Here is a 26476-nt window from a genome sequence, read left to right on the forward strand (position 1 = left end):
CCCCACCGCAACACGTGCTCTCCATGAAGGAGAGCCCTGCTTTGTTCAAACAAGACCTGAGAGACACACACTCTTTAGTTTCCACCCTCCCCTAGCTGCTACGGTTTCTTGGCCTGCCATCCACCTACCCAAAGTCAAACCCGCCTGAGATCCTGTCAAACTAGACAGGCGAATGAGGAATGAGGAAGAGATATGAGAGTTGCAGAGTAGCAGAGTTGCGCTTTAATGCGTTGTGTCGCCTTTTGAAAAACACTGAGAATGGGATGAGTTGAGACAGCACCTGTGAATGGATGGGAGCAGGTTGTGATATGGGGGGGGGGAGAGAGAGAGCTGAAAGAAATGACAGCATTTTCTTCTTTGTAGGGTCGCTGTGCGATGCATCTCTGACTGTGTATTCCTACCATTGCATTTGCCAACGTTGAAACTATTTATTTCATCAGGTTTCAAACAGGGTGGATTTGATTTAAATCAATTCAATTTAAATCACTGGGGGATCGGGTAGCACTGTGGGTAAAACCTCAGTGCCTAGGACTTGCCGATCGTATGGTCGGCGGTTCGAATCCCCGCGGCGGGGTGAGCTCCCATCGTTCGGTCCCAGCTCCTGCCCACCTAGCAGTTCGAAAGGACCCTTAAGTGCAAGTAGATAAATAGGGACCGCTTTATAGTGGGAAGGTAAACAGCGTTCTGTGTGCTGCGCTGGTGCTGGCTCGCCAGCTGCAGCTTCGTCACGCTGGCCACGTGACCCGGAAGTGTCTTTGGACGGTGCCGGCTCACGGCCTCTAGAGCGAGATGAGCACGCAACCCCAGAGTCGGACACGACTGGCCCGTACGGGCAGGGGTACCTTTACCTTTACCTTTTAATTTAAATCACTAGTCAACAAGACTTGATTTAAATCTCTTTTTTTGACAGAAAGGCTTATTCTTGCTGGTATAATCTTCATATTTAGGACAAGATGAAGGTTTCATTTTTGGAAAAATAAATTTTCAGAGTAGTTTTTACAGTTCTATCCAAAATGACTGATTTGGTTATACTATTAGAAATACAGTGGTACCTCTGGTTACATACTTAAATCGTTTTAGAGGTCTGTTCTTAACCTGAAACTGTTTTTAACCTGAAGCACCACTTTAGCTAATGGGGCCTCCCGCTGCTGCTGCGCGATTTCTGTTCTCAGCCTGAAGCAAAGTTCTTAACCCGAGATACTATTTCTGGGTCAGCGGAGTCTGTAACCTGAAGCGTATGTAACCTGAAGCGTATGTAACCCAAGGTACCACTGTACATAGACAGAAAATTATGAAATTAAGGCGAGGTTTAATAAGTTAACTGTTTATAGTTGGACAACCTTTCTGCTGTACTTTATTGGAAGGAGAAAAATAAACATGTCCTTAATAACATTTTAAACTATTTATTTAACTAAAACAATAAAATTATAGCATATGCATTCATGTTTGTTAACTGATGTGGTTAATTTTTTTGGGGGGGGAAAAAAACCACACACCTTAGACTGAGTTTTAGCACACATGAAAAACTTAAAACAAATCCTTATTTCCTGATGAAATATAGCCTTTGGACTATAATGTAACTTAAATAGAAAACTACCTTTCAAAAGATTTTTCCTCCAAAAGCATTTTATTTTAAAAATCCAATTTAAATTTTAAAAAACCCCAATTTAAATTTAAAAATCTGATTTTTAAAAAATCATTGATTTTTATCCACCCCGGTTCCAAATCACATTTTGTGCAGAATTGGCTCCCAAATTGCTTCACAGCCGTATTCAAGAATGCAACTATAAAACTTTTTTAAAGGGGGAGGGAAACCCCACTGCAATTGTTTTTCTCTTATCCCCATTCTGTGAAAGAGAAACTGTGTCGAACCTTTGGCCAATCATATCTGTTTCACTGGGTATGTTACAGACCTTGGCGAAATATGGACCAAAATATGCTTTTTGTAAATACAGTTGCACCTTGGAAGTCGAACGGAGCCCGTTCCGGAAGTCCAATCGACTTCCAAAAGGTTTGCAAACCAAAGCGCGGCTTCTGATTGGCTGCAGGAAGGACCTGCAGCCAATTGGAAGCTGCAGAACCCACATCAGGTGTTTGGGTTCCAAAGAACATTTGCAAACTGGAACACTCATTTCCAGGTTTGCAGTGTTCGGGAGCCAAAGCGTCCAAGTACCAAGGCGTTGGGGATCCAAGGTGGTACAGTGGTACTTCGGGTTACATACACTCCAGGTTACATACGCTTCAGGTTACAAACTCCGCTAACCCAGAAATATTACCTCGTGTTAAGAACTTTGCTTTAGGATGAGAACAGAAATCGTGCTCCGGCGGCGCGGCGGCAGGAGGAGGCCCCATTAGCTAAAGTGGTGCTTCAGGTTAAGAACAGTTTCAGGTTAAGAACGGACCTCCGGAATGAATTAAGTACTTGGGGACGCGGGTGGCACTGTGGGTTAAACCACAGAGCCTAGAACTTGCCGATCAGAAGGTTGGTGGTTCGAATCCCCGCGACGGGGTGAGCTCCCGTTGCTCGGTCCCAGCTCCTGCCAGCCTAGCAGTTCGAAAGCACATCAAAGTGCAAGCAGATAAATAGGGACCGCTCTGGCGGGAAGGTAAACGGTGTTTCCGTGCGCTGCTCTGGTTTGCCAGTAGCGGCTTAGTCATGCTGGCTACATGACCTGGAAGCTGTACGCTGGCTCCCTCGGCCAATAAATGAGATGAACGTCGCAACCCCAGAGTCGGTCATGACTGGACCTAATGGTCAGGGGTCCCTTTACCTTTACCACTGTATTGGCAGTTGTGGGGGTATGTGTGTATGTGTGGAAACCTTAATTCTGTTTCAGCAGCTTTTCTCTTTCCTTTTAAAAAAGACTTGGGCCCGAGGATTTCAAGGAGCTGTGGATATCAGCGATGTCAAGGAGGTGTACTTGGAGCTGCTTAAGAAAGGAGTCGAGTTTCCATCCTTGGGAAGCAACAATGGGAGCAAGAAGGTAGGAATGCTCTTGTGGCACTTCTCCGATTGGAAACAGGATATTATCCTTGCAAAATCTGCATGTGTGGCAGAGTCGAGCCGGTTAATTAAAAAACAATAATGCACATTTGACAGAGTGATTTCCATGCTTAGGAAACCAGTCATTCGTTTCTGCCTTGGAGCATTTAAAAATCCGAGAGTGGGAGGAATTGTTTTTTTGAAACAGGAAATGTCGAGGTTGAGGTGCTTAAAACTGCCCACGAGATCCAGAATCCCAGTTTCATCTCTGTGGGTTAATGCAAATGTAGGCATCCGGATTGCCTTCCGGGCTTTGTAAATTTCCGCCAAAATAAAAACAAATCTCGACACGTGCAGGCAAAGCACAAGGCATATTTGGAAGGTGGGGAAGGAAGGAGGGAAGAGTGTAAAATTGGTTATAAAGCAAATTATGGACTTAAAAAAAGAAAGTAAGGAGCCTTTGACTTTAAAATGAGACTGCATTTTAATGTTTTAATGTTGTAGCTCAATCTTGTTTTTTAAGTTGTATTTCAATCAACTTGTTTTTATTATTGGTTGTTAGCTGCCCTGAGTCTTGGCTGGGGAGGGTGGGGTATAAATAAAAGTTGTTGTTGTTGTTGTTGTTGTTATCCAGGCTTCATGGTGACTGGGAAATAACCTCACAGTTTCACCTGATTAATTTAGGCACAGAATAGAATGCAGAATAATATTTATTTGCCAAGTGTAGTACTAATTTCTCATTTTAAGTATTGTAGAGTATGGAGTTATGCGTGCCCCTGAGCCAAGGCAACCCCATATATATGGAAGTTTTTTTTATGTTTAATGTTTCGTTATGTTTTTATATATGTTGGAAGCCGCTCAGGCAGCAGCCCAGCAGCCCAGCCTAATAAAATAGGAGGAGTAGTAATAAGAATTCTTGCTGTTGTTAAATAGGGCATCCCTGTTTTCATTGGAGGGTATGAAACAATATAACGGGTTTATGGTTCTCCAAACAACAACCCCTTAATATCTTATTGCATTGTGTATCCACAGCCTTTGCCTCCGGTCTCCACAAAAGCATCATACGGTAGTCCCAGGAGGGGCATTTTAGGATCCCTCCCCCCATCTGCAGTCATAACACTGATTCCTGAACAGGTAAAGCGCCACTATTCTTTTTAATATTTTGCAACTCAAAGAGTTCGTTGTCATAACCCACTGGCTTGACAGTGGAGCTTCTAAATCTTTTATTTACTTAGCTGCATGTTGTCCAATAACAGTGTTTGTCTGGATAGCTTAGAACAATAACCCACCGAAAATGTGATGGCAGAACAATAAAAAACTACATAAATATATTAACGGCAGCAAGGAAAACAGTGTAAAAAATACTTTTATCTGGCACCGAAAGGAGTATAGGGCAGGCACCAGGCGGAATTGCATTCTATAAGAGGGTAAAAGGGTAAAGGTAAAGGACCCCTGACAGTTAAGTCCAGTCGCAGATGACTCTGGGGTTGTGGCGCTCATCTCGCTTTACAGGCCGAGGGAGCCGGCTTTGTCTGCAGACAGTTTTTCCAGGTCATGTGACCAGCATGACTAAGCCACTTCTGGCGAACCAGAGCAGTGCACGGAAATGCCATTTACCTTCCCGCCAGAGCGGTACCTATTTATCTACTTGCACTGGTGTGCTTTCGAACTGCTGCCCAGAGTGGCTGGAGCAACCCAGTCAGATGGGTGGGGTATAAATAGTAAAATTATTACTATTATTATGGAATAGGAAGTTCCTATTTTCACCAGGGAAATGTTGGGCGGTATGCAATGTTTATGCATTCTCATAGAGAATTTGTGTGGCACTTAATCCCTGATGCGTGCATTTAGGATTGCAACCTTAGTTCAGCATTGAATTTTCTAATAGGGGTAGCCAAAGGCCCTAAGAAACTTACAACCAGATATAATAATAATAGTAATAATTTTATTATTTATTCCCTATGCATCTGGCATGGTAAACCAGCCCTGCAATAGATATGTCTCACGCTGCAAAGCTGGCAGGACTTTCAGAGCCCAAACCATGACATGCAAAATAATTTTTGCCTTGTATTTTGCTGCGTTATGGTCCTGAACAGATTGGAAAGCTGTACAGCGAACTGGATATGGTAAAGATGAACGTGAGGGTCATGTCAGCCATCCTGAAGGAAAACGTCCCTGGATCAGAAAATCCAGATGATATGGAGCTTCTCCAGGTACTGTATGCCCTTTTGCTGGGATAGTTAATGAAAAGCAAAGGTGTGTGTGGGTGTATTACAAGATTGTTATTGTACTTCACCAGATCTTAACCTATTACAGTATTTGTAGGAATGGATTCCAAATATAATTGAATTTGTCCATGGAAAGTCTGTGTTTATATGCAAGTTGTTCATATCTTGCAAGTCTGTCTAAGTCTTCAATACAGTCATAGAAGGGAGCAGCGGTTTTATTTTTGCAATTCATCAGTATCAGTCTTTTTGCTGTGATAAGGGCATTGAGAATCCACTTGCATTGTACTTTTGTAAGGTTCCATGTTCTGGGTATATAATTCAAGAGGATATTTTGCTCTGTAAATGTAAGGTTGTTCCACACCATTCTGTTGATGGTTTCAGTTACCTTTTGCCAAAAATCTTTCAATATAGCACAATGGAAAAACACATGTTTTAGAGGAGCATTATCCCATTGCATCTCCGACAGTTAGATACAGTGGTACCTCAGGTTAAGTATTTAATTCGTTCCAGAGGTCCGTTCTTAACCTGAAACTGTTCTTAACCTGAAGCACCACTTTAGCTAATGGGGCCTCCTGCTGCCGCCGCGCCACCGGAGCACGATTTCTGTACTCATCCTGAAGCAAAGTTCTTAACCTGAGGTAATATTTCTGGGTTAGTGGTGTCTGTAACCTGAAGCGTATGTAACCTGAAGTGTATGTAACCCGAGGTATCACTGTACCTTAAAGGGTAAAGGGACCCCTGACCATTAGGTCCAGTCGTGGCCGACTTTGGGGTTGCAGCGCTCATCTCGCTTTATTGGCCGAGGGAGCCGGCGTACAGCTTCCGGGTCATGTGGCCAGCATGACTAAGCCGCTTCTGGCAAACCAGAGCAGCACACAGAAACGCCGTTTACCTTCCCGCTGGAGCGGTACCTATTTATCTACTTGCACTTTGACATGCTTTCGAACTGCTAGGTTGGCAGGAGCAGGGAACGAGCAATGGGAGCTCACCCCATTGCGAGGATTCGAACCACTAACCTTCTGATCGGCAAGTCCTATGCTCTGTGGTTTAACCCACAGTGCCACCCGCGTCCTGTTCAATACCTTAGCTAGCCCTTTTTAAAAAACAAATGTAATGGGGTCCAGTGTATTCTAAATATCATTTTTTGTTGTATGAGCCTCAGTTTAAGCTCCAGAGACACCCTTGCTATAGCAGTTTAAACAGTAGTTAATGAAAAGCAAAGGTGATGGAATATGTGGAATCTCAAGGCATTAATTTGCACTCTGGATTATCAAGGAGCGGGACCCAGCACCAGTGTCTAGTGTTCCTGTCCAGTTCCACCTGATGCCCCTTTCCCCCAACAAGTATACTGGGGGTGGGAAACTGGGTGCTGCCACCATGGGCAGCTGTGCAGACAGGCAGGGGCAGCCAGCCTAGGACTGTGAGAAAACCCCCAGTCAAAGTAACTGCAGCTACCATCTTGATTTCCCCAGAGTTCTATAATGGGGTCCAGATATATTCTAGGGAAATTAAGATGGCAGTGTCTGCAGCCCCTTGGCCCATTCCTGTTCCCCTTAATCTGTGCCAGTTCTAAAATGTAAAAAGAGAAGAAGAAAAGGTTTAAAACAGGGGTGTCCAAACTTTTATCAAAGAGGGCCAGATTTGATGAAGTGAACACGCGTGAGGGCCGACCACAGTTGTTGACCTTTTTTTTTAAGAATTGGAGTTATTGAGGTTTTTGGGATTTCCCCCCCAAAGTTGTTGAGGTTTTTTTAGGATTGAAGTTGTTGAACTGCCACAGGGGCCAGATTAAATCGACCAGCGGGCTGGACTTTGGGCATGCCTGGTTTAGAAGAACCGAAGAGATCCCAGCATCAGAGAATTATTTCTCTCATTCTCTCAGAATTGAAATGGGTAATCAGGTTTAAAAACAAAGCACAAACCCATTTTAAAACAAACGAATCACAAACTTTTTTTTTTAAAAAGCAAATTACATGCCCATTTTAAAACAAACTTTTGGGTTAATAGTTGTATACCCAGACTCCTTTTGCACCCGTCTACCACAGATGGAATCAATAATGAAGAAAACCACACTCCTTGAAGTGGTTTTAACTGTAAACAAATTATTTTGGAGATTTCCTGCAGAACTGATTTCTGTTTTGTAACCCAACCTAATCCTTAATAAAAACATTTTTTTTAAAAAAGTGAACTTCTGGGAGGTAGTCTTGGAAAAGGAAGGGAAAAAGGGGGATTTCCCTAATAATATGTTTCCTTGTCAAGAGAAAGTCCCGTCCAAGGCCTTTTCTTTGAGCACTTCAGTAATGGGAAAATGTTTTTGCCAAACCCAGTGGCTCTAGATAGTATAATGTGGATTTCCATAAACAGACCAAGCCTTCATACTATTCTCTCCTAATGCCAAGTACATGTTAAAAAAGTAATCTGTTCTCTCAAAATCACTGAATATAAGACTAGATTCCACCAATACTGTCTGACTTGGCTTCTTTTTAAAGCTGCCCTTCCTACCTATTTTATTAAGCGTTTACAACACGGCGCCCCATAAAGATTTGGCCATGTATGGAAATCTAAGGAACTGTTTTGGGCAATACAAAATATCCATTTCAGAGAATAAAAACAGACACTTCTCCAAAACACCCCCTCAAGCAAAACACCTAAGACATATATTACCAAGTTGATGGACTATGCTGAAATGGCAAAATTAACTGGGAAGCTCAGAAACCAAGAGGACAAGAATTTAAAAAAAGAATGGGGAGAAATTATAATTTATTTAGGCGACCATTGTAAAGAGATGAAAAAATTAGCAGGATTTTAACTGCGCTTCTAAAGCAACAAGAACTATGGACAATTTAGATGGGTAAAAAATTTGGATAACTGATTGATATGCCGTTGTAAATATTGTCACTAGGACCCATGGAGGTGATGGAAGGGAGATTCAGAGTAATCTCTTTATATGGTTTCTTAATTGACTTTGTTAACTGTTTACAGTGGTGCCTCGCAAGACGAAATTAATTCGTTCCGCAAGTTTTTTCTTCTTGCGAGTTTTTCGTCTTGCGAAGCACGGTTTCCCATAGGAATGCATTGAAAATCAATCAATGCATTCCTATGGAGACCGTCCGGGGACAGAGGGGAAGCGCCATTCGGTCCCCTCTTTTGAAGCAAGGGGCTGCGGGGAGAAGATAGCTTCTCCCCGCCGCCCCTTGCTTCAAAAGAGGTCTGGGGACAGCGGGGAAGACACGCTGCGCTTCCCGCTGTCCCCGGACCTGGGGCTGCGGGGAGAAGATCGCTTCTCCGCACCGCCCCTTGCTTCAAAAGAGGTCCGGGGACAGCGGGGAAGAAGCGCTGCGGTTCCCGCTGTCCCCGACCTCTTTTGAAGCAAGGGGCGGTGGGGAGAAGCGATCTCCCCACAGCCCCTTGCTTCAAAAGAGGTCCAGGGACAGCGGGAAGTGCTTCCCACTGTCCCCGGACCTGGGGCTGCGGGGAGAAGATCGCTTCTCCCCACCGCCCCTTGCTTCAAAAGAGGTCCGGGGACAGCGGGGAAGACCCGCTGTCCCCGGAGCTTGCGGCGCAAGCTTCGTTTTGCGAAGCAAGCCCATAGGGAAATTCGTCTTGCGAGGCAACTCGAAAACGAAAAAACCTTTCGTTTTGCGAGTTTTTCGTCTCGCGAGGCGTTCGTCTTGCGGGGCACCACTGTATATTCTTTAAAATTAAATTAAAAATATTTACAAAAAAGAGAAAACCTTAATACGCACATGCATGCACGCACACACACACACACACACACGGGTTGGGCTATTGACATTCACCGACAAAACCATGGTAGGGAATCCAGATTTACAGCATGAATCCCGTTTCCCTTCAATGCCTTTTGATACTTTTTAATGGGATGGATTTTCCACGTTTGTGTGGCTTTTGCTGTGCCCTCATGTGGCAAGATCTGGTACTTGTGGTATGAGGGCAGGAGTTTTGCTCTCGTAGTAAAATGCCGGATCTCTCTCGCCACATGAAGATTTGGAGGAATTAAATCACCACACAAAATGGTTGTGGTAAGCCAACTCATAACAGAAACGGTGGTTGCTCCAGAAAGCCACGTGAGACATGAGCCTGAAGAAATGATCTGTGGGAGAGCTGTGTGGCATAAATGCCGTCTCAAGAGCCCAAAGATAACATCATTGGGTTGGATGCAGTCTTAGTCAGAGGGAACCCACTGGAATCAATAGGAGGAACCTGAATAGTATCCATTTCAATGGATGATCTCTAAGTCTGACAAAGGCTAAATCAAACTCATTGTTTCCTCTTTTATTTTTGTCTGCTATTTTCAGTTTCCTTTGTACTTATTTATTTAAAGAATTCGTCTATCGTCTCATCGATATCGAGGAGGCAGGTAGTTAATTTGAAGGTGCTTCCCCTTTCCTCCTGTACACTGTAGACATGAACTGTGTACAACTGAGATGTCTAAAGATCTCACATCTTATGAATTTTAATTTTTAAAAAATAATATTTATTAAAGTTTCACAAACAATAAAAAGTTTCAAGATTTAAACTACAAAAGTGAAAAAATACAAGAACAAAACACATAGACAATACACAATAGAAAACAGTTAACAAAAAAAGGGAAGGAAAAAAAGAAAAAAAGGGGAAAAAACCAAAAAGCAAAATAGAAAATAGGTTAATATTTTCATATCTTATACTTCATTCACTAGTTTCTTGACCTCCTCACACCTCCCATTTTGTATTCCAGTTCAGATATTAAATTCAGCAAATCCTTACCCTCTAGCATTTATCCTTTATCAATCCCTATTTACATTTTCTTAAACATCTTTTTACCAGTACCACTTATTTTCAATCAAACATCATTTTAACATTCCTTAATTTTACAGTGCTTCTGCAGGTAGTCTTTAAATTTCTTCCAGTCTTCCTCCACCGACTCTTCTCCCTGGTCACAAATTCTGCCAGTCATTTCTGCCAATTCCATGTAGTCCATCACTTTCATCTGCCATTCTTCCAGTGTGGGTAGCTCCTGTGTCTTCCAATATTTTGCGATGAGTAGGTCACATATTATGGATTTAAAACTCTGAGAATACACTTCACTACTTTGTAAATCTGTGGGAGGTGCTGGGAATCTGCCCATTCCCATGGATAAGTTTAGAATCAGCCTTGTTTCTCAAAAGAGATTGAGTTTTTTTGCTCTTAGGAAGTCAGAGATGGGTGTGTACGTGGTGGTTTTTTTATATTATAATTTAGGTTGTGAACCGCCCTGAGATTTGCAGGTATAGGGCGGTCTACAAATTTAATAAACAACAACAACAACATTAATTAGTGTGTTAGGCTCCCAATATCTGGAAGGCCATCTCCATCTCTAGTGACCTTCTCTGGCATTAAGGTGTGCAGAGGGGAATATTTTGGTAGCGCCATCACTCTCAGATGTGCGGAGAATGGTGTCCTGGGAAAGAATTTTCTTTGGCAGCCCCTGAATTGTGGAACTATCTCCCCACAGAGGTGCATCCCAAATCTTTATTGTACAGATTTCACTGTGTGCCGAAGACGCAACCTCTGTATCCTGACCTGCAGCGTAAAAGGGCTGCATCCTATTACGTCCTACTCAAGAGTAGACCCGCTGGAATTAACAAACCAAACCTGGTTGTGACTATTAACCTCAGTAGGGCTCAGATGCGCCAACTCCATGGGACTGAGGCCTCTAGGTAAAGGTAAAGGGATCCCTGACCATTAGGTCCAGTCGTGACCGACTCTGGGGTTGCGGCGTTCATCTCACTTTATTGGCCGAAGGAGCCGGCGTTTGTCTGCAGACAGCTTCCGGGTCATGTGGCCAGCATGCCGAAGCCACTTCTGGTGAACCAGAGCAGCGCACGGAAATGCCGTTTACCTTCCCGCCGGAGCGGTACCTATTTATCTACTTGCACTTTGACGTGCTTTCAAACTGCTAGGTTGGCAGGAGCAGGGACCGAATAACAGGAGCTCACCCCGTCACAGGGATTTGAACCGCCAACCTTCTGATCGGCAAGTCCTAGGCTCTGTGGTTTAACCCACAGCGCCACCCGTGTCCCTACTGAGGCCTCTACAGGCCCCCAAATGTCTGCTGGGCCAGGGCTCACCTCTTTCCCAATCTTGAGGGGACACAGGAGGCCGCGTGACATTGGGAGACACTAAACAAACCTAGTAAGCCTCTCCCGATGTGACAGTTGTCACGCACACATGATGTCACACAATGCGCGATGCACGTGACGTCAGCCCCCCAATGTTGGGCGCAACTCTTGAGTGGGATTAGCATTTGATACAACCCAAAGTATTTTGCCGGATTCATACTGTTCTGTTCGATTTAGAATAGCTCTGCTTGTTTTAGAATGGTCATGTTTTCATAATTGTATATTTCGTTGTTGTAACCTGGCCTTGTACCTTATGGTGAATGGCGGTTAGCAAACCTTATAAACGAATAAACAGGGAAGGTCTGCAATCTGGTGAATGGCAATGCTGTCATACGAGTTTTGCAAATGGCCAGAAATGCAAACTGCTCACTTTTTTTTTGGACACACAGTGGTGACAGCTTAATTTCTCCTGCATTTTGGGGCGTTCCCGGTTTTGATCTGGGGCTATCGTTTCTTCCCCACCATGCAGTTTTAAAATGATATAGAGCAGTGCAATTAACAACATAATGGCGCACACAGCCACCTCGTAAAAACAGCAGTAAAAAAGAGCAAGCCAATTATATGCACTGATTTATTGTAGTTTATCTGTAGAAACTCCATTTCCTCCCACGCATACATCTTTTATAGGTTGGCTATTGTTTGTTCCTTCCTTCCGCCAAAGCTGAAGGATTCTTTCTCGGATATGAATTGCCTGCAGTTTTGTTTTGTTTTTATAAAAACAACCCATACAACCTTTTCTAAAGCATCTCCAAGCTTCTGGCCTTTAGTGATTTGGAGCTATTTTCTAACCTTGAGGCACACCTCAAGGCTGTTGCAGCATCAGGTGTTGTGATGTCATGTTGTGTTTTGTTTTTAACGATGAGACTCATTAATGGAGGACATGATGGGTAAACACGAGAACACCATTAATGGTTACCAGATGCTATGCCATAGCTGTCAACTTTCCCCTTTTCTTGCGAGGAATCCTATTCAGAATAAGGGGATTTCCCTTAAAAAAGGGAAAATGTTTATGCTATGCATAAGCAATAATCAGGGATGGGGATACTGTGACCCTCTCAGATGTTAGGTAAAGGGTAAAGGGACCCCTGACCATTAGGTCCATTCGTGGCCGGCTCTGGGGTTGCGGCGCTCATCTCGCTTTATTGGCCGAGGGAGCCGGCGTACAGCTTCCGGGTCATGTGGCCAGCATGACTAAGCCGCTTCTGGCGAACCAGAGCAGCGCATGGAAACGCCGTTTACCTTCCCGCCAGAGAAGGTATTTATCTACTTGCACTTTGATGTGCTTTCAAACTGCTAGGTTGGCAGGAGCAAGGACTGAGCAACGGGAACTCACCCCGTCGCGGGGATTCGAACTGCTGACCTTCTCATCGGCAAGTCCTAGGCTCTGTGGTTTAACCCACAGCGCCACCCGCATCCCTCTCAGATGTTACTGGGCTACAATTTCCACTGCCCCCCCCTGACCACTCGCCCTGTTTGTTGGGGCTGATGGGAGTTGGGACTCCAACATCATTTAGGGGGCCACAGGCTCCTTGCTCCTGTGATGAAGGATGGCTGTCCTCATCATGCTGTACTTGTTACTTTTCCAAGAAGATGATGATAGATGAGAGAGAGAGAGAGAGAGAGAGAGAGAGAGAGAGAGAGAGAGATCTGCTGAAAATAGAGTGGACATCTCCATGTTCAGAGACTGTATAAGTCACAGTGCTAAATCCTGTTTACTTCTTGTGGTGGGGATCCACAGAAGGATCTGGTTGGGCTCCGTAGGGAACAGGATGGTGGTGTAAATGGTCTGGCTGACAAGCTTCCTCTGTTTAGAATGGCCAACATATAATGTCTTACAGTGGTACCTCGGGTTACAGACGCTTCAGGTTACAGATGCTTCAGGTTACAGACTCCACTAACCGAGAAATAGTACCTCAGGTTAAGAACTTTGCTTCAGGATGAGAACAGAAATCGTGCTGCGGCGGCAGCAGGAGGCCCCATTAGCTGAAGTGGTTTCTCGTGTTCAGAACAGTTTCAGGTTAAGAACGGACCTCCAGAACAAATTAAATTCTTAACCAGAGGTACCACTGTATTGAGAAACAAAGTAGGCCTGTGGCAACTCAACTCCAGATAACCCAAGCAGTTGAGCCAATCTGCAGGACACAGTAGCAGAAAACAGATTTGACCAATTGTCCCCAGGCAACTGCTTCCGAAAAAGAAGACTCTGAGAAGACTCACTGAAATCTATAGATATGTTAGTCAGTTGCTGGTTTTACTTCTCAGAGTAGGAGAATTCCTTGTGCACACAATGGCCTGATTCAGACAGCCCCGGTACAATGAAGAAACTCATCTGAAGGATTTCCAGGGCAGATTGTGGAGAGGGCAAAGACTTCTTCCTTGTGCATTGTCCTTCTTTATGGTGGTCGCCAGTATCCAAAAAGAAACCCAGGGAAGAGGTTATAGCAGATATAGCCTTCCTTTTTTATTGCATCTGCTTTTAGGGCAGATCAGTGCAGGACCAAGACATTTTGGTGCCCAGGCAAAGACTACACACTGGGAGCCAGTGTGGTGTAGTGGTTAAGAGCGGTAGTCTCGTAATCTGGGGAACTGGGTTCGTGTCTCCGCTCCACCACATGCAGCTGCTGGGTGACCTTGAGCTAGTCACACTTCTTTGAGGTCTCTCAGCCCCACTCACCTCACAGAGTGTTTGTTGTGGGGGAGGAAGGGAAAGGAGATTGTTAGCTGCTTTGAGACTCCTTCGGGAAGTGATAAAGCAGGATATCAAATCCAAACTCCTCCTCCTCCTCCTCCTCCTCTTCTTCTTCTTCTTTTTCTGTATTTGCTTTCCCCTTCCTTTCTAAGTCCCAATGAAGGAACCTGCTTCACCTTGCTACATGGAAGGGCTAGCCCTGTATGTGGTCACCAGAAGAGTGAAGAGCCTCTGATTGTGTGCCTTGGATACAAACAATGTGTATTTGACGCCTGTTGTTTTTGCCCTTCAAATGCTGATAGCGAATGTCTTTCCTTTCATCCCTTGGCAGAAGCTCTATAAGACGTGTCGGGTGATGCAAGAGAGAATTATGGAACTGCTAGCGACTGTGCAGAATGAAGACGTGATCACAGAACTGATACAAGTGAATGAAAATCTGAATAATGTCCTACTGGGACATGAAAGGTAAAGCTGTTTTATATATACTGGGGACTCGTTGCTTATATATACACAGGTTATGCCAGTTTCAGGAGTGGGGAAACTGGCCCTCCCAACTCCCATCAGCCCCAGCCAACATTGGCTCAACCGTCATGGATGATGGGAGTTGTAGTCCAAACAATATTTGAAGGGCTTACAGGTTGCCTGAGCTAACGAAGAGCTTTGTTCCCTTGCAGTGTTCCTTGGGAGTAGGCCTCATGTTCACTTTCCCCTTCCCCTTCTGCTTTGGAGAGAAGTGAATGTCTGAACCAGTGGAACCTATGCTTGGCTGGTGAGCATAGGATCTCATCCTGACCATGCAATATTTGCCTCTCAGCGACTGCAGAGTCTGGCATTCCCACTGTTCAGTTCACTTCCCACCCCACAGCAAGGAGCAGGGGAGAAAGCCTCTGGCCTACTTCTTTGGAGAGGTCCTTCAGGAGAAAATCTCTGAATAGACTAAGTTACAAGTCTCTGTTGTGATGCTTACGTTATTTTCCATGTCCGTTTAGGTTACTTTTGAGACACAATACTCTGGAGAGAAGCGAACATTGTTGCTTGCCTGTTAATCCGAGTGGCACAATGCAATTCTTTCCCTTGGCACATGTATGCTGTCCAAATGTAATGTTTTTGTTATAGAATAAATAAATAAGTAATCAAAAGGTAAAATAAAAGATAAATAGAAATTGGCCCCATTACTCAAGTGCCCTAGAATAATGGGACCAATTTCTTTCTTACTGTTTTCTCTTTGGCTTGTTTGTTTATTTTGAAACAAGCAAGCACCCATTCTTGAGTGATGGGGCTAATTTCTCTTCCCCCTGGGAGGGTTTTCTTGTAAGAAGAAACATTGGCAAAAGCTGGAAGCAGGCAAGCTAAAAAAAAAAAGCCATAACCATCTTCCTTGCTAGCTGAGGTTATAAAAAGGAGGAAAAGATAACATCCCCTCAAGGTCTGCTCAAAGACTGTGAGCTTTGCCTCCTTGGTGATTCTCAATTGACTGGGCATCTCTGGAATATGGCAAACATTGCATACACATCTTTCCGTTGTTCATTGTAAGTGCATGGCTTGAAACGCAGGTACTGACCGTACCATTTCATACAGGTTCTCTCGAAACAGAGTACGCTTCTTGGAGAATCAAAGGATTCAGAACGAAGGTGCAGGGGTAAGTAATTAACAGCCTGTCCTCTAGCCTGGAAAGAGCCTTCTTTTGTTAGGACAAGAATTCTGGAACCTCTGATTCTGTTAGATTCTTGGGTCTCTTGAGTCATTTTGCAACGTTTATAGTTCATGCCTTCTAAGTCTAGGCATGTTGACTCAGAAGCAAGTCAGAAGCTAAGTCTGGTGGTGCTTAACTCCTAAGTAAGTGTGCGTAAGATTGCAGTGCGTAAGATTCAGTGTTCCAAAGAGGACAATGCATAAATTGCTAGTTCACCCATTACAGAGCAAGTAGCCAAATATGTCTGGGTGGTGGATGGGGGAGGAATCATTCTCTCTCTCTCTCTCTCTCTCTCTCTATATATATATATATATATATAAAGTCCACTGAAAAGCTGCTGCAAAAGGGAAGCGGGGAGGACGAAACCACAATACCATCCCTAGTGCTTCTTCAAATGACAGCTGTTAAGCTGTCATCTTACACAATTCTTGCAGAAAATAATTCTCTTAATGAATTTTGGCTGCACTTATCTTGAACTGTGAAGTGTTCTTTGGGATCAATGCAAAATTATATCCTGCTCATTCTATTACTAAATCTCAGATTACTAAAATCTGAGAACCTTCAGATTTTACAGATATAGCCGGTGAATCATAGATGGTCACACTGGTGACTTGAGGAGACCCTTACCACCAGCCAGGATCTGCTTCCATAAGAGAGCAAAAAAGACCTTGTTAGCAATTGCTTGTCGCACACTGAATGTTCAACCCACACCTAAGAGGGAACACTAGGTATAACCTCTGATCTCCTCCTTTCCTCTCAAGGTCAATGGCAACCAGCCATCTGCTCCTTCGTGTGATTTGCTTGACCTGGCTTCAAGCTTTTCCACTACTGTGCCAAAGCCTGGAGAAGCTGGCCCTGCACCTCCTCAGTTTTCAGAATTGAGTGAGTATGTATGTATGTTTTAATGGAATGCTATGAACCTTGTGGGAAAATATGGAAACCGACTTATCCTTGTACAGGTCCTATGGATTTGGACTGGAGAGCTGCAATATGGAAGATCTGAGGTCCAGCACCGAGGGCCTTCTGGCGGTTCCCTCACTGCGAGAAGCCAAGTTACAGGGAACCAGGCAGAAGGCCTTCTCGGTAGTGGCGCCCTCCCTGTGGAACGCCCTCCCACCAGATGTCAAAGAGAACAACAACTACCAGACTTTTAGAAGACATCTGAAGGCAGCCCTGTTTAGGGAAGCTTTTAATGTTTGATGTATCACAGTATTTTAATATTCTTTTGGAAGCCGCCCAGAGTGGCTGGGGAAACCCAGCCAGATGGGCGGGGTATAAATAATAAATAATAATAATAATAATAATAATAATAATAATAATTATTATTATTATTATTATTATTATTATTATTATTATTATCTCCAAGGTGTCGCACAGGAGAGATTCTTATATTATTATGGTTATTGTTATTATATTTGTACAGTGGTACCTCGGGTTACATATGCTTCAGGTTACATAACACTTCAGGTTACAGACGCTTCAGGTTACAGACTCCGCTAACCCAGAAATAGTACCTCGGGTTAAGAACTTTGCTTCAGGATGAGAACAGAAATCGTCTGGCGGCGCGGCAGCAGCAGGAGGCCCCATTAGCTAAAGTAGTGCTTCAGGTTAAGAACAGTTTCAGGTTAAGGACAGACCTCCGGAACGAATTAAGTACTTAACCCGAGGTACCACTGTATACTGTCCTATACCTGTAGCTCTCAGGGTGATTCACAACATAAAATAGCATTATAAAAACCACAAAATATATGATAAAAACAAATACAATAATCCCCATTCCACAACGTATTTTAAAAGGGCATTGGGTGTCAATCAGCCAAAGGCCTGGTTGAAGAGGAACGTCTTTGTCTGGTGTATAATGAAGGCGTCAGCCAAACCTCCCTGGGGAGAACATTCCACAAATGGGGAGCCACTGCAGAGAAGGCCCTGTTCTCGTGTTGCCACCCTCCGGACCTCTTGTGGAGGAGGCACATGAAGAAGGGCCCCAGAAGATCTCAGAGTCTGGGAAGGTTCATAGAGAGGCAGTCCTTGAGGTCTTGTGGTCTTGAGCCGTTTAAGGCTTTATAGGTCAAAATCACCACTTCCCTCCTATTATTGTTAGGGAAGTGCTGTAGCTCAGTGTTAGAAAGCCTCTGCTTTGAAATCAAGTTCATAGAATCATAGAGTTGGAAGAGACCACAAGGGCCATCGAGTCCAACCCCCTGCCAAGCAGGAAACACCATCAGAGCACTCCTGACATATGGTTGTCAAGCCTCTGCTTAAAGACCTCCAAAGAAGGAGACTCCACTACTCGCCTTGGCAGCAAATTCCACTGTTGAACAGCTCTTACTGTCAGGAAGTTCTTCCTAATGTTTAGGTGGAATCTTCTTTCTTGTAGTTTGGATCCATTGCTCCGTGTCCGCTTCTCTGGAGCAGCAGAAAACAACCTTTCTCCCTCCTCTATGTGACATCCTTTTATATAATTGAACATGGCTATCATATCACCCCTTAACCTCCAGGCTAAATTTCCTCCACAGTTCAATTTCCAGCAACTTCATGCAGGGCCAGGAATATCTCCTGTGTGAAACCTTGGAGGTCTGCCTCCAGTATAGATGGAGCTAGATGGACCAAGTGGTCTGACTCTACCTGTTTTCTTCTCAGATGCATTTCAGATGCATACTTAAGAGATGCAGACTGTGACCTAGAAGCCAGAGGCCATGGAGGGAAAGTACAGGCAGTTCCACCTTTGGGTGTTTTGGATCACTAGCATTGTTCCTTTACGCATCAGTAGCCAAAATTCTCCACTTTGCTTGGGGAACTCTGGCTTAATCGAAACCATAACCTTTGCGCCAGAGCTGGCATATGAAGGGAGGAAGCAAGGGAGGAGTGCTCAGTCCCAACACACATTACCAGCTTGGTGAACCATGGCTTATAAAGCCAGGAATGATCATCTGAAGAAGGCTGTTGCGAACTGAACTTCACATGAACTCCCAAATGGTGACTGGATAATAGAAGACACACATCCCCACCTTGAGTTTATTTGAAATAATGTGTTGCTGAATTCTGCTTATTGATCTATATCCTGGGCCAATGTCTTGATCAGAGATCACCACCGTGATATTTTGCCTTAAAACATTGCCTATATTTTTTGTGTGTCCGTGTGCTTTAAAGGTTTGCAGAAAAATCACGATCATGCCTGTTTTTCTTTCTTTTTTTAGATTGCCAGCCTCAAAGTGTTGCTGTTCCAAGTCCCTATCCCACTCAGCCACCACTTTACCCTCAACTGAATTCACTCGCAACTACAAATGCTGCACACACTCCGTAAGTAGCAGTTTTTGAAGCTATTTAAACCTTTTAAATGGGGTTTAAAGGATGATAGGCTAAGTTGAAAACCAGGACATGGTCACGCAAATGTCCCATCTCTGGAAGCTGGCAAAAATTAAAAAGATAGGTGAACATTTGTCAGACTCAGTCCGTCATTTTGTAAGGTAATTTGTGGAAGGTCAGTACGGACTTTTGTGAACCGAGACAAATTGAGAATGCAGGGATTTAACAATGCGGCCAGAGGTTTGGATGGAAATTTCATGTATGGTTCCTTGATGGCTTCCCATTCATTCTTTCCTCTCCTAGGTTCACATCAGAAGCACAAAATACATGCCAAAGCTTTCCAGGTAGCTCCACATACATCAATGTAAGTAGCAAATTGTTTCTCAGTCCTTCTTCAGTCCTTCTTCAGCAGGTATCACAGAGAGATAGCTTTGCACATGTTTTCTGTTTGCATAACTGATGTTGGACCAAAGCTGTCAACTTACAGATTTGAAAATAAGGGACCAGCAGCCTCGAAAATAAGGGATCAGCAGCCAAAATAGGGATTTTCCAAACACAGGTATGTTCGACTTCTGAGCCCCTCCAAGCCAAAGACAGAAAGCCCAGCCAACAGCCAAACGAAGCCTCAAGTGGTGGTTCCTACAGCGCAGCAACCCGGCAAAGGGGATGCAGCAAGGAAAACCACTGTTACCTCTCCGCTGGGAAGCGCTGAGCAAAGGCGAGTCCCCAGGCAATGCGGCCGATTTGATTGGCACAAGGCATGCAAGCTCCACCTCCCCAGTCGTTCTTAGACTCCTTATTGGGTGAGCAACGCAGCCAAGCAACACAGTTGGAGCCTCCCTCCTCCCTGGCTGGCTGGCAGGGAGGGAGGGAGAGGAGCTGCTTCCTTTGAAACCCGGGAAATGTAAGGGACATCATCAATTGGGGACAGCAGTGGGACACAGCGCTGGGATAAGGGACTTTCCCGCCAAATAAGGGACGGTTGACAGCAATGTGTTGGACTCTGGGTCCCACCAGCCCCAGCCAGCATGGCCAATGGCAATGGTCAAGGATGATGGGGGTTGTAGTCTGGCAACTTCTGGAGGGCCACAAGTTCCCCATCCCTGTTGGTCCAGCCGCGCAGTGTTTGTGGTGTTAGTTATAGGAGTTATTCGTCTTAACAATCCTACCAGTGCCAAACTTAACCTGAGTCCTTATGCAGCTGAAGCAGTGTCATCTATGAACAAGAGCGAAGGATCTTGCAGGCTCAGGAGAACAAACCAACAAAGATATTTAGGAAATATTTAAAGAAGGGGGAGGTTCCCCCAAAGGCCCAGTGAGTACTGAGCAATGGGTGGCCATGGAATTAAATTGGCTGGAAGAGAATTCCACTGAAGAGGAAGGTGTGGCCAAAGAAGAAGAAGAAGAAAAGAAGAGTTTGGATTTGATATCCTGCTTTATCACTACCCGAAGGAGTCTCAAAGCGGCTAACATTCTCCTTTCCCTTCCTCCCCCACAACAAACACTCTGTGAGCTGAGTGGGGCTGAGAGACTTCAGAGAAGTGTGACTAGCCCAAGGTCACCCAGCAGCTGCATGTGGAGGAGAGGAGACGCGAACCCGGTTCACCAGATTACGAGTCTACCACTCTTAACCACTACACCACACTGGCTCTCAGAACCAGAACATGACACTTCAAAATGCCCACTGATCTGCTGGGAAGCAGGAGAGGTTAGCTAGGAGAGAAGGGAAGGAGCCACAGAGCAGAACTGAGGAGAGTGGAAGTTGAGGATTTGTAGCTCTGTCTCCAATTCTTTTCCTTCTCTGGAGGTTATGGGCTCTTCTACCTTGGAGGTTTTAAGGCAGAGGTTGGATAGCCATTTGTCATGGATGCTTTAGCTGAGATTCCTGCATTTCAGGGAATAGATGATACTTGGGGTCCCTTCCAACTGTACAATTCAATTACAGCGGTACCTCGGGTTAAGTACTTAATTCGTTCTGGACGTCTGTTCTTAACCTGAAACTGTTCTTAACCTGAAGCACCACTTTAGCTAATGGGGCCTCCTGCTGCCGCCACGCCACTGGAGCACGATTTCTGTTCTCATCCTGAATCGAAGTTCTTAACCCGAGGTACTATTTCTGGATTAGCGGAGTCTGTAACCTGAAGCGTATGTAACCTGAAGCGTATGTAACCCGAGGTACCACTGTATTCTATTGCCCTTTGCTTCATTTCTCCTCTTCTTCTATACCACCCTGCATCTGCAGGTCTCAGGGCGACTCACAACATAAATATACAAAGTACAAAACGCATGATGAAAGCAAGAACAAACAAGAACAACAAACCAACACCCCCCTCCCACAAACACATTTAAAAGGGGTATAGGACGTTAGTTCTCATCCTGGGTTTCTCCAGCTGACTCCTCTTCTCTTTCCTCCTCTGAGAGGAAGGAACATAAAAGGGGTCACTGGGGGAGTGGTGTAGGAAAAACAACTTACTCCTTAACTTAAAGAAAACAAAAGAGATTATTGTGGACTTTAGGAAATGTAAAGTGACTATTCAGCCACTCATGATTGAGGGGAAATGCATGGAACAGGTCTCGGTGTTTTGATTTCTGGGAATGGAGTTGAGAGATGACCTAACCTGGGGAGAAAACAGCAAAGACCTGATGAAGAGAGCACAGCAGAGGTTATATTTTCTGAGAATCCTCCAGAAAAAAATAATCTCTCAAAGGACCTGTTGATGGCATTTTACCATTGTACTGTTGAGAGTGTATTAACTTATGGTCTGTGTGTGTGGTTTGGGAGCTGCACGGTCGGGGGAAAAACAAAGCTGTCCAGGGTTGTAAAGACTGCAGAGAGAATAATTGGGTGCACCCTTCCCACCTTGGATCAAATCTGTGCTTCCAGGTGTCATAAGAAAGCTGCAGAGATAGTGCAGGATAGTGCACACCCCAGAAATGATCTCTTTCAGCTTCTGCCTTCTGGAAGAAGGTACAGGGTTATAAAGACTAGGACTAGCCGCCTGAGAAACAGTTTCTATCCAAATGTGATTTTGGTTTTAAACACAGTGTAAGGTAGTATCTATGGGAGTATATTGTACAGTGGTACCTCGGGTTACAGACACATCAGGTTGCATACGCTTCAGGTTACAGACTCCGCTAACCCAGAAATAGTACCTCGGGTTAAGAACTTTGCTTCAGGATGAGAACAGAAATTTTCCGCCAGCGGCAAGGCAGCAGCGGAAGGCCCCATTAGCTAAAGTGGTGCTTCAGGTTAAGAACAGTTTCAGGTTAAGAACGGACCTCCGGAACGAATTAAGTTCTTAACCTGAGGTACCACTGTATTTAATTATGGGGTATCAGAATTTGGGGGGGGGGGGCTAACCAGGCTGGGATAGCAGGCTTGTTGGTTTTTGAATGTCTGATGTAGATTTTTCGATTTTTTTTCACTTTCGTTGTTCTGTATGGGACAATGACAATAAAGATTACCGTATTGTATGTGAATATAAAAAGGATAAGGGGAACCACCTCGTTCCCTGGAGAGGTCATCTCCTGGTTCATGCCGATCAACCTGTTTTTAAATGTTCCAGAAGTGGGTTATGATGCAAGCCCTGACTATAGGAATTGAGTGTGAGCTGCACATAGAGATTTATGTAGCTGGTATTCGGCATCCGTGTTTCCATCCCCACCCCTCAAAAAACCAAAATGTAAGAGCAAAGAGTAGAGTAGAGAGTAGCTTACAACAAACCTCTAGTGTCATCAGTTGTTTTCATACACTGCATTGAAGGTTGAATCATAGAATCATAGAGTTGGAAGAGACCACAAGGGCCATCGAGTCCAACCCCCTGCCAAGCAGGAAACACCATCAGAGCACTCCTGACATATGGTTGTCAAGCCTCTGCTTAAAGACCTCCAAAGTAGAAGACTCCACCACACTCCTTGGCAGCAAATTCCACTGTTGAACTGAGTGTGGTTTACAACAACCTTGCAGTGTAGCTAAAACAGGCGAAGGGAGGCTGGGTAAACAGGATATCCGCATTCTAAAGTAATCCTCAAAAATGTATTGTCTAGAGGCCAGTGAACCAACAGGCTTGCTCCACGAGTCCGAGAGGAAATGAGATTCCACACACACCCCTCTTTAAACCAGTGTTTCCCAAACGGTTTTGGGCAACGGCACACCTGTTTACCGGGAAAAAATCTCGCGGCACACCACCATTAAAGCCCCGCCCCGTGACGTCAGCGCGCAGCGTCACACCGGGAGGGACGCACAAAAGTGAAAGTTTTTTCCCTTCCCCTTGCCGGGGTGGGAGGAGGCAGCAGAGCGAGGGATTGAGGGACGGCGGCAGCTGAGGCGGCGGCGGCTGTTGTGGTGGTGGCGGCGATAGCGGGCGGAGGAGGAGCCGTCGCCGGGAGTTGCTGCTGCTGCTGTTGCTGCTGCTGCCCGGACATGCCGGCCTCCTCCTCCTCCGCTGTCTCGCGCTCCTCCCTTTTGCGCGCGCTGCCCCGCCGCTCGGCACCAGCACCGCGGAGCCGCCCCCGGCTCGACGCGGATCCTCGCCGCCGCCGCCTCTCGCCGCCCGACTCGCCCGCCTCCCTCCCACGGCACACCAGCCGGTGTCTCACGGCACACTAGTGTGCCGCGGAACACCGGTTGGGAAACACTGCTTTAAACAATACTCGCGTGGCTGTGGCAGACAGCACTTGAAACAAGGGAGATTGGGAAGCAGCTTGTGTTGCGACTTGTGAGCCAGCAATTATTAAAAACTCGCCCCCTCCCCAAGAAATAACCCAGAGGTTAGTGCATGTCTAAGTAGCTCTGTGGAGCCCAGCTGAACCACTACAGTGGTACCTTGGTTCTCAAACTTAATCCGTTCCGAAAGTCCGTTCCAAAGCCAAAGGGTTCCAAAATCAAGGCGCGCTTTCCCATAGAAAGTAATGCAAAACGGATTAATCCGTTCCAGTCTTTTTAAAAACAACCCTTAAAACAGCAATTTAACATGAATTTTACTATCTAACGAGACCATTGATCCATAAAATGAAAGCAATAAACAATGTACTGCAGTCACACAATCAGTCAGTAGCTGAACTGCGTTCCACACAGTCACAAAAAAGAGCCACAAAAATGCAAAATAAATAGCAAAAACAGACAGACCTCAGTGTAACACTCAAAACGGAAGTGTGGCCCTCAAATTGGAAGCATAACACTCAAAACAGGGCACGTTCAGCTTACAAAAAACGTTCTCAAACTGGAACACTTACTTCCGGGTTTGCAGTGTTTGGGTTCCAAGTTGTTTGAGTACCAAGGCATTTGAGAACCAAGGGACCCCTGTAAACGCTTTATGAATCACAGAGAGAATTGTATTGCAAGCAGCAACAGGGTTAAAGGATTTCTGTCTCTGCTGATACTAACTTTAATCCTCACATTAAGAAGTAAACAATGCAAGAATGAACCAGCATGTGAGGCTAAACCAGTTTTTTCACAAAGCTATCTTCCTACATACCGGATTAAATTCATTTCATTCCCTTAGGTGAACACCTATTTAAATCCAGTACCTGTGCATCCCGTAAGCCTTCAGAGTAATGGCTCGAGAGAGGTGCCCCCAGCAGGTAGGTCTAACCAACTACAGTTGACATTACCTAAGTTGTGACTGCTTTCTTATATGTCGGCAGGATTATGTCCAACTTGGGCTATTACCTGTTTTAGATAAACTTCAAGACATGCAGAGGTTAGCCAAGGTGGGAAAGTGAGACTGTGCTTTCCCAAGGGAACCAACTGCATAATGCAAGCCTGAACATGTTGGTTTTAGATAAATTATTCATTAATTTTATCTCTGGAGAGGCCGTGCATGCTGGCCCGGGCCTTCCCAGCCCTAAATGACTTGAATTGAGCCGGAAAGGGGGATTTTAAGTAAGCTCAGCTTAATGCGTTTTCCAGACTTCAGGGAAGAAATGAGTTCCCTTCAGCCTTTCTCAGATGTTGTTGAACTACAACTCCCATCACCCCTAGCTAGCAAGGCCAGAGCTCAGGGATGATGGGAGTTGTAGTCCAACAACATCTGGGGACCCACAGGTTGAGAACCACTGCAAATTCAGAGAATACTGCACAATGTTGGGAGATGCAAAGGCCTGGGAAAATTAAGTTCAGCTACAGTTCTGTGTTCTAGTAATACATTTTACTAGGGAAGGACCGTCACTCAGTGGAACATGCAAAAGGCATTCAATCTTCAGGAAAAGCTGGGAGCATATTCCCTGTCTGAAATCCTGGAGAGTTAACCTGCCACAGTTAGTGCAGAGAACCAAGCTATATGGGCCATTGGTCCAATAAGGCAACTTCCTATGTGGTTAAATATATTTGAGTCCATAAAACCTTTTCATGCTTGTATTGTGCTCTTTCCTATTGCTATGATCCACTTGTATAATTTTGCCTTACCCTAGAATTACAGAAGAAGGTGGTATTAAGGATAGCTGGGACTGGGATAGCTGGTTGGTTATAATTTTACATTGGCAAAGCAATATGATGCTATTTTTTTTAACATCTCTGGGTTTCCTTCTTCCACAGATGTATCAAAAAGCAGTCCGCCTCCTCCTAATTATTATGAGCTAATGGAATTCGACCCCTTGGCTCCCAGTGACAAAACAGAGTAAGTAATTTTGAGAATGACAAATTTACTGCTTGTCGATACTCCAGATTTATAATACAATTCAGGGTGTTGGCAACTGAAGGTAAATGAGTGATTTGATTAAATGTGGCCAAAAAACCATTATTGGAGGCACATTTGTTGTTTAATCAGGACTATTTGAAAAATATATTGTCGTTAGTAAAAATACATATTTAAGTAAATCCCTAGGGTTGGATCCAGAGTGTTACCGTATTTTTCGCTCTATAAGACGCACCAGACCATAAGACACGCCTAGTTTTTGGAGGAGGAAAACAAGAAAAAAAATATTCTGAATCCCAGAAGCCAGAACAGCAAGAGGGATCGCTGCACAGCGAAAGCAGCGATCCCTCTTGCTGTTCTGGCTTCTGGGATAGCTGCACAGCCTGCATTCGCTCCATAAGACGCACACACATTTCCCCTTACTTTTTAGGAGGGGAAAAAATGAGTCTTATAGAGCAAAAAATACGGTACTTCTGCTTGGTGAAAGGGGCAAAGATCCAACAGATTTCTGCAGGACAAAGCAGCAATTTTTGCCAATTTCTCTGCAACCTCCAGCATTTACCCCCCCACCCCAAAATCTTCCAGAGCAGCTTTTCTAGAAGCTGCAGGGGAAAGGAAGAATTGGTAGATATTGCCTCCCCCTCCTGCCTCTGCTGGGAGTGTCTTGTGATGGAAGTCCTACTAATAGGAACTCTAGTTCCAAGCCACTGAAAAGGAATTAGAAAGCCGAGGGCATGGATTCAAAGTTTTAGCTTCCTAGTAAGCAGCGAGGACCTCACAGCTC

At 44.8% G+C, this 26476-nt stretch overlaps 1 protein-coding gene across 1 annotated transcript in view; it reads left to right on the forward strand.

The window, feature by feature from the left end:
• Positions 1–26476, forward strand: part of TOM1L1 (target of myb1 like 1 membrane trafficking protein) — a 59575-nt gene that overhangs the window by 30924 nt on the left and 2175 nt on the right. Inside the window, exons 5-14 of the mRNA XM_083490041.1 lie at positions 2865–2984; positions 4016–4117; positions 5080–5196; positions 14390–14523; positions 15637–15697; positions 16513–16633; positions 18949–19051; positions 19361–19421; positions 24562–24640; positions 25593–25674. Of these exons, the coding sequence (XP_083346167.1) occupies positions 2865–2984; positions 4016–4117; positions 5080–5196; positions 14390–14523; positions 15637–15697; positions 16513–16633; positions 18949–19051; positions 19361–19421; positions 24562–24640; positions 25593–25674 (980 nt within the window). The remainder of the gene's footprint in view (positions 1–2864; positions 2985–4015; positions 4118–5079; positions 5197–14389; positions 14524–15636; positions 15698–16512; positions 16634–18948; positions 19052–19360; positions 19422–24561; positions 24641–25592; positions 25675–26476) is intronic.

This window comes from Podarcis liolepis (assembly GCF_965112155.1).
Source record: "Podarcis liolepis genome assembly, chromosome: 2".
Lineage (NCBI taxonomy): Eukaryota > Metazoa > Chordata > Lepidosauria > Squamata > Lacertidae > Podarcis > Podarcis liolepis.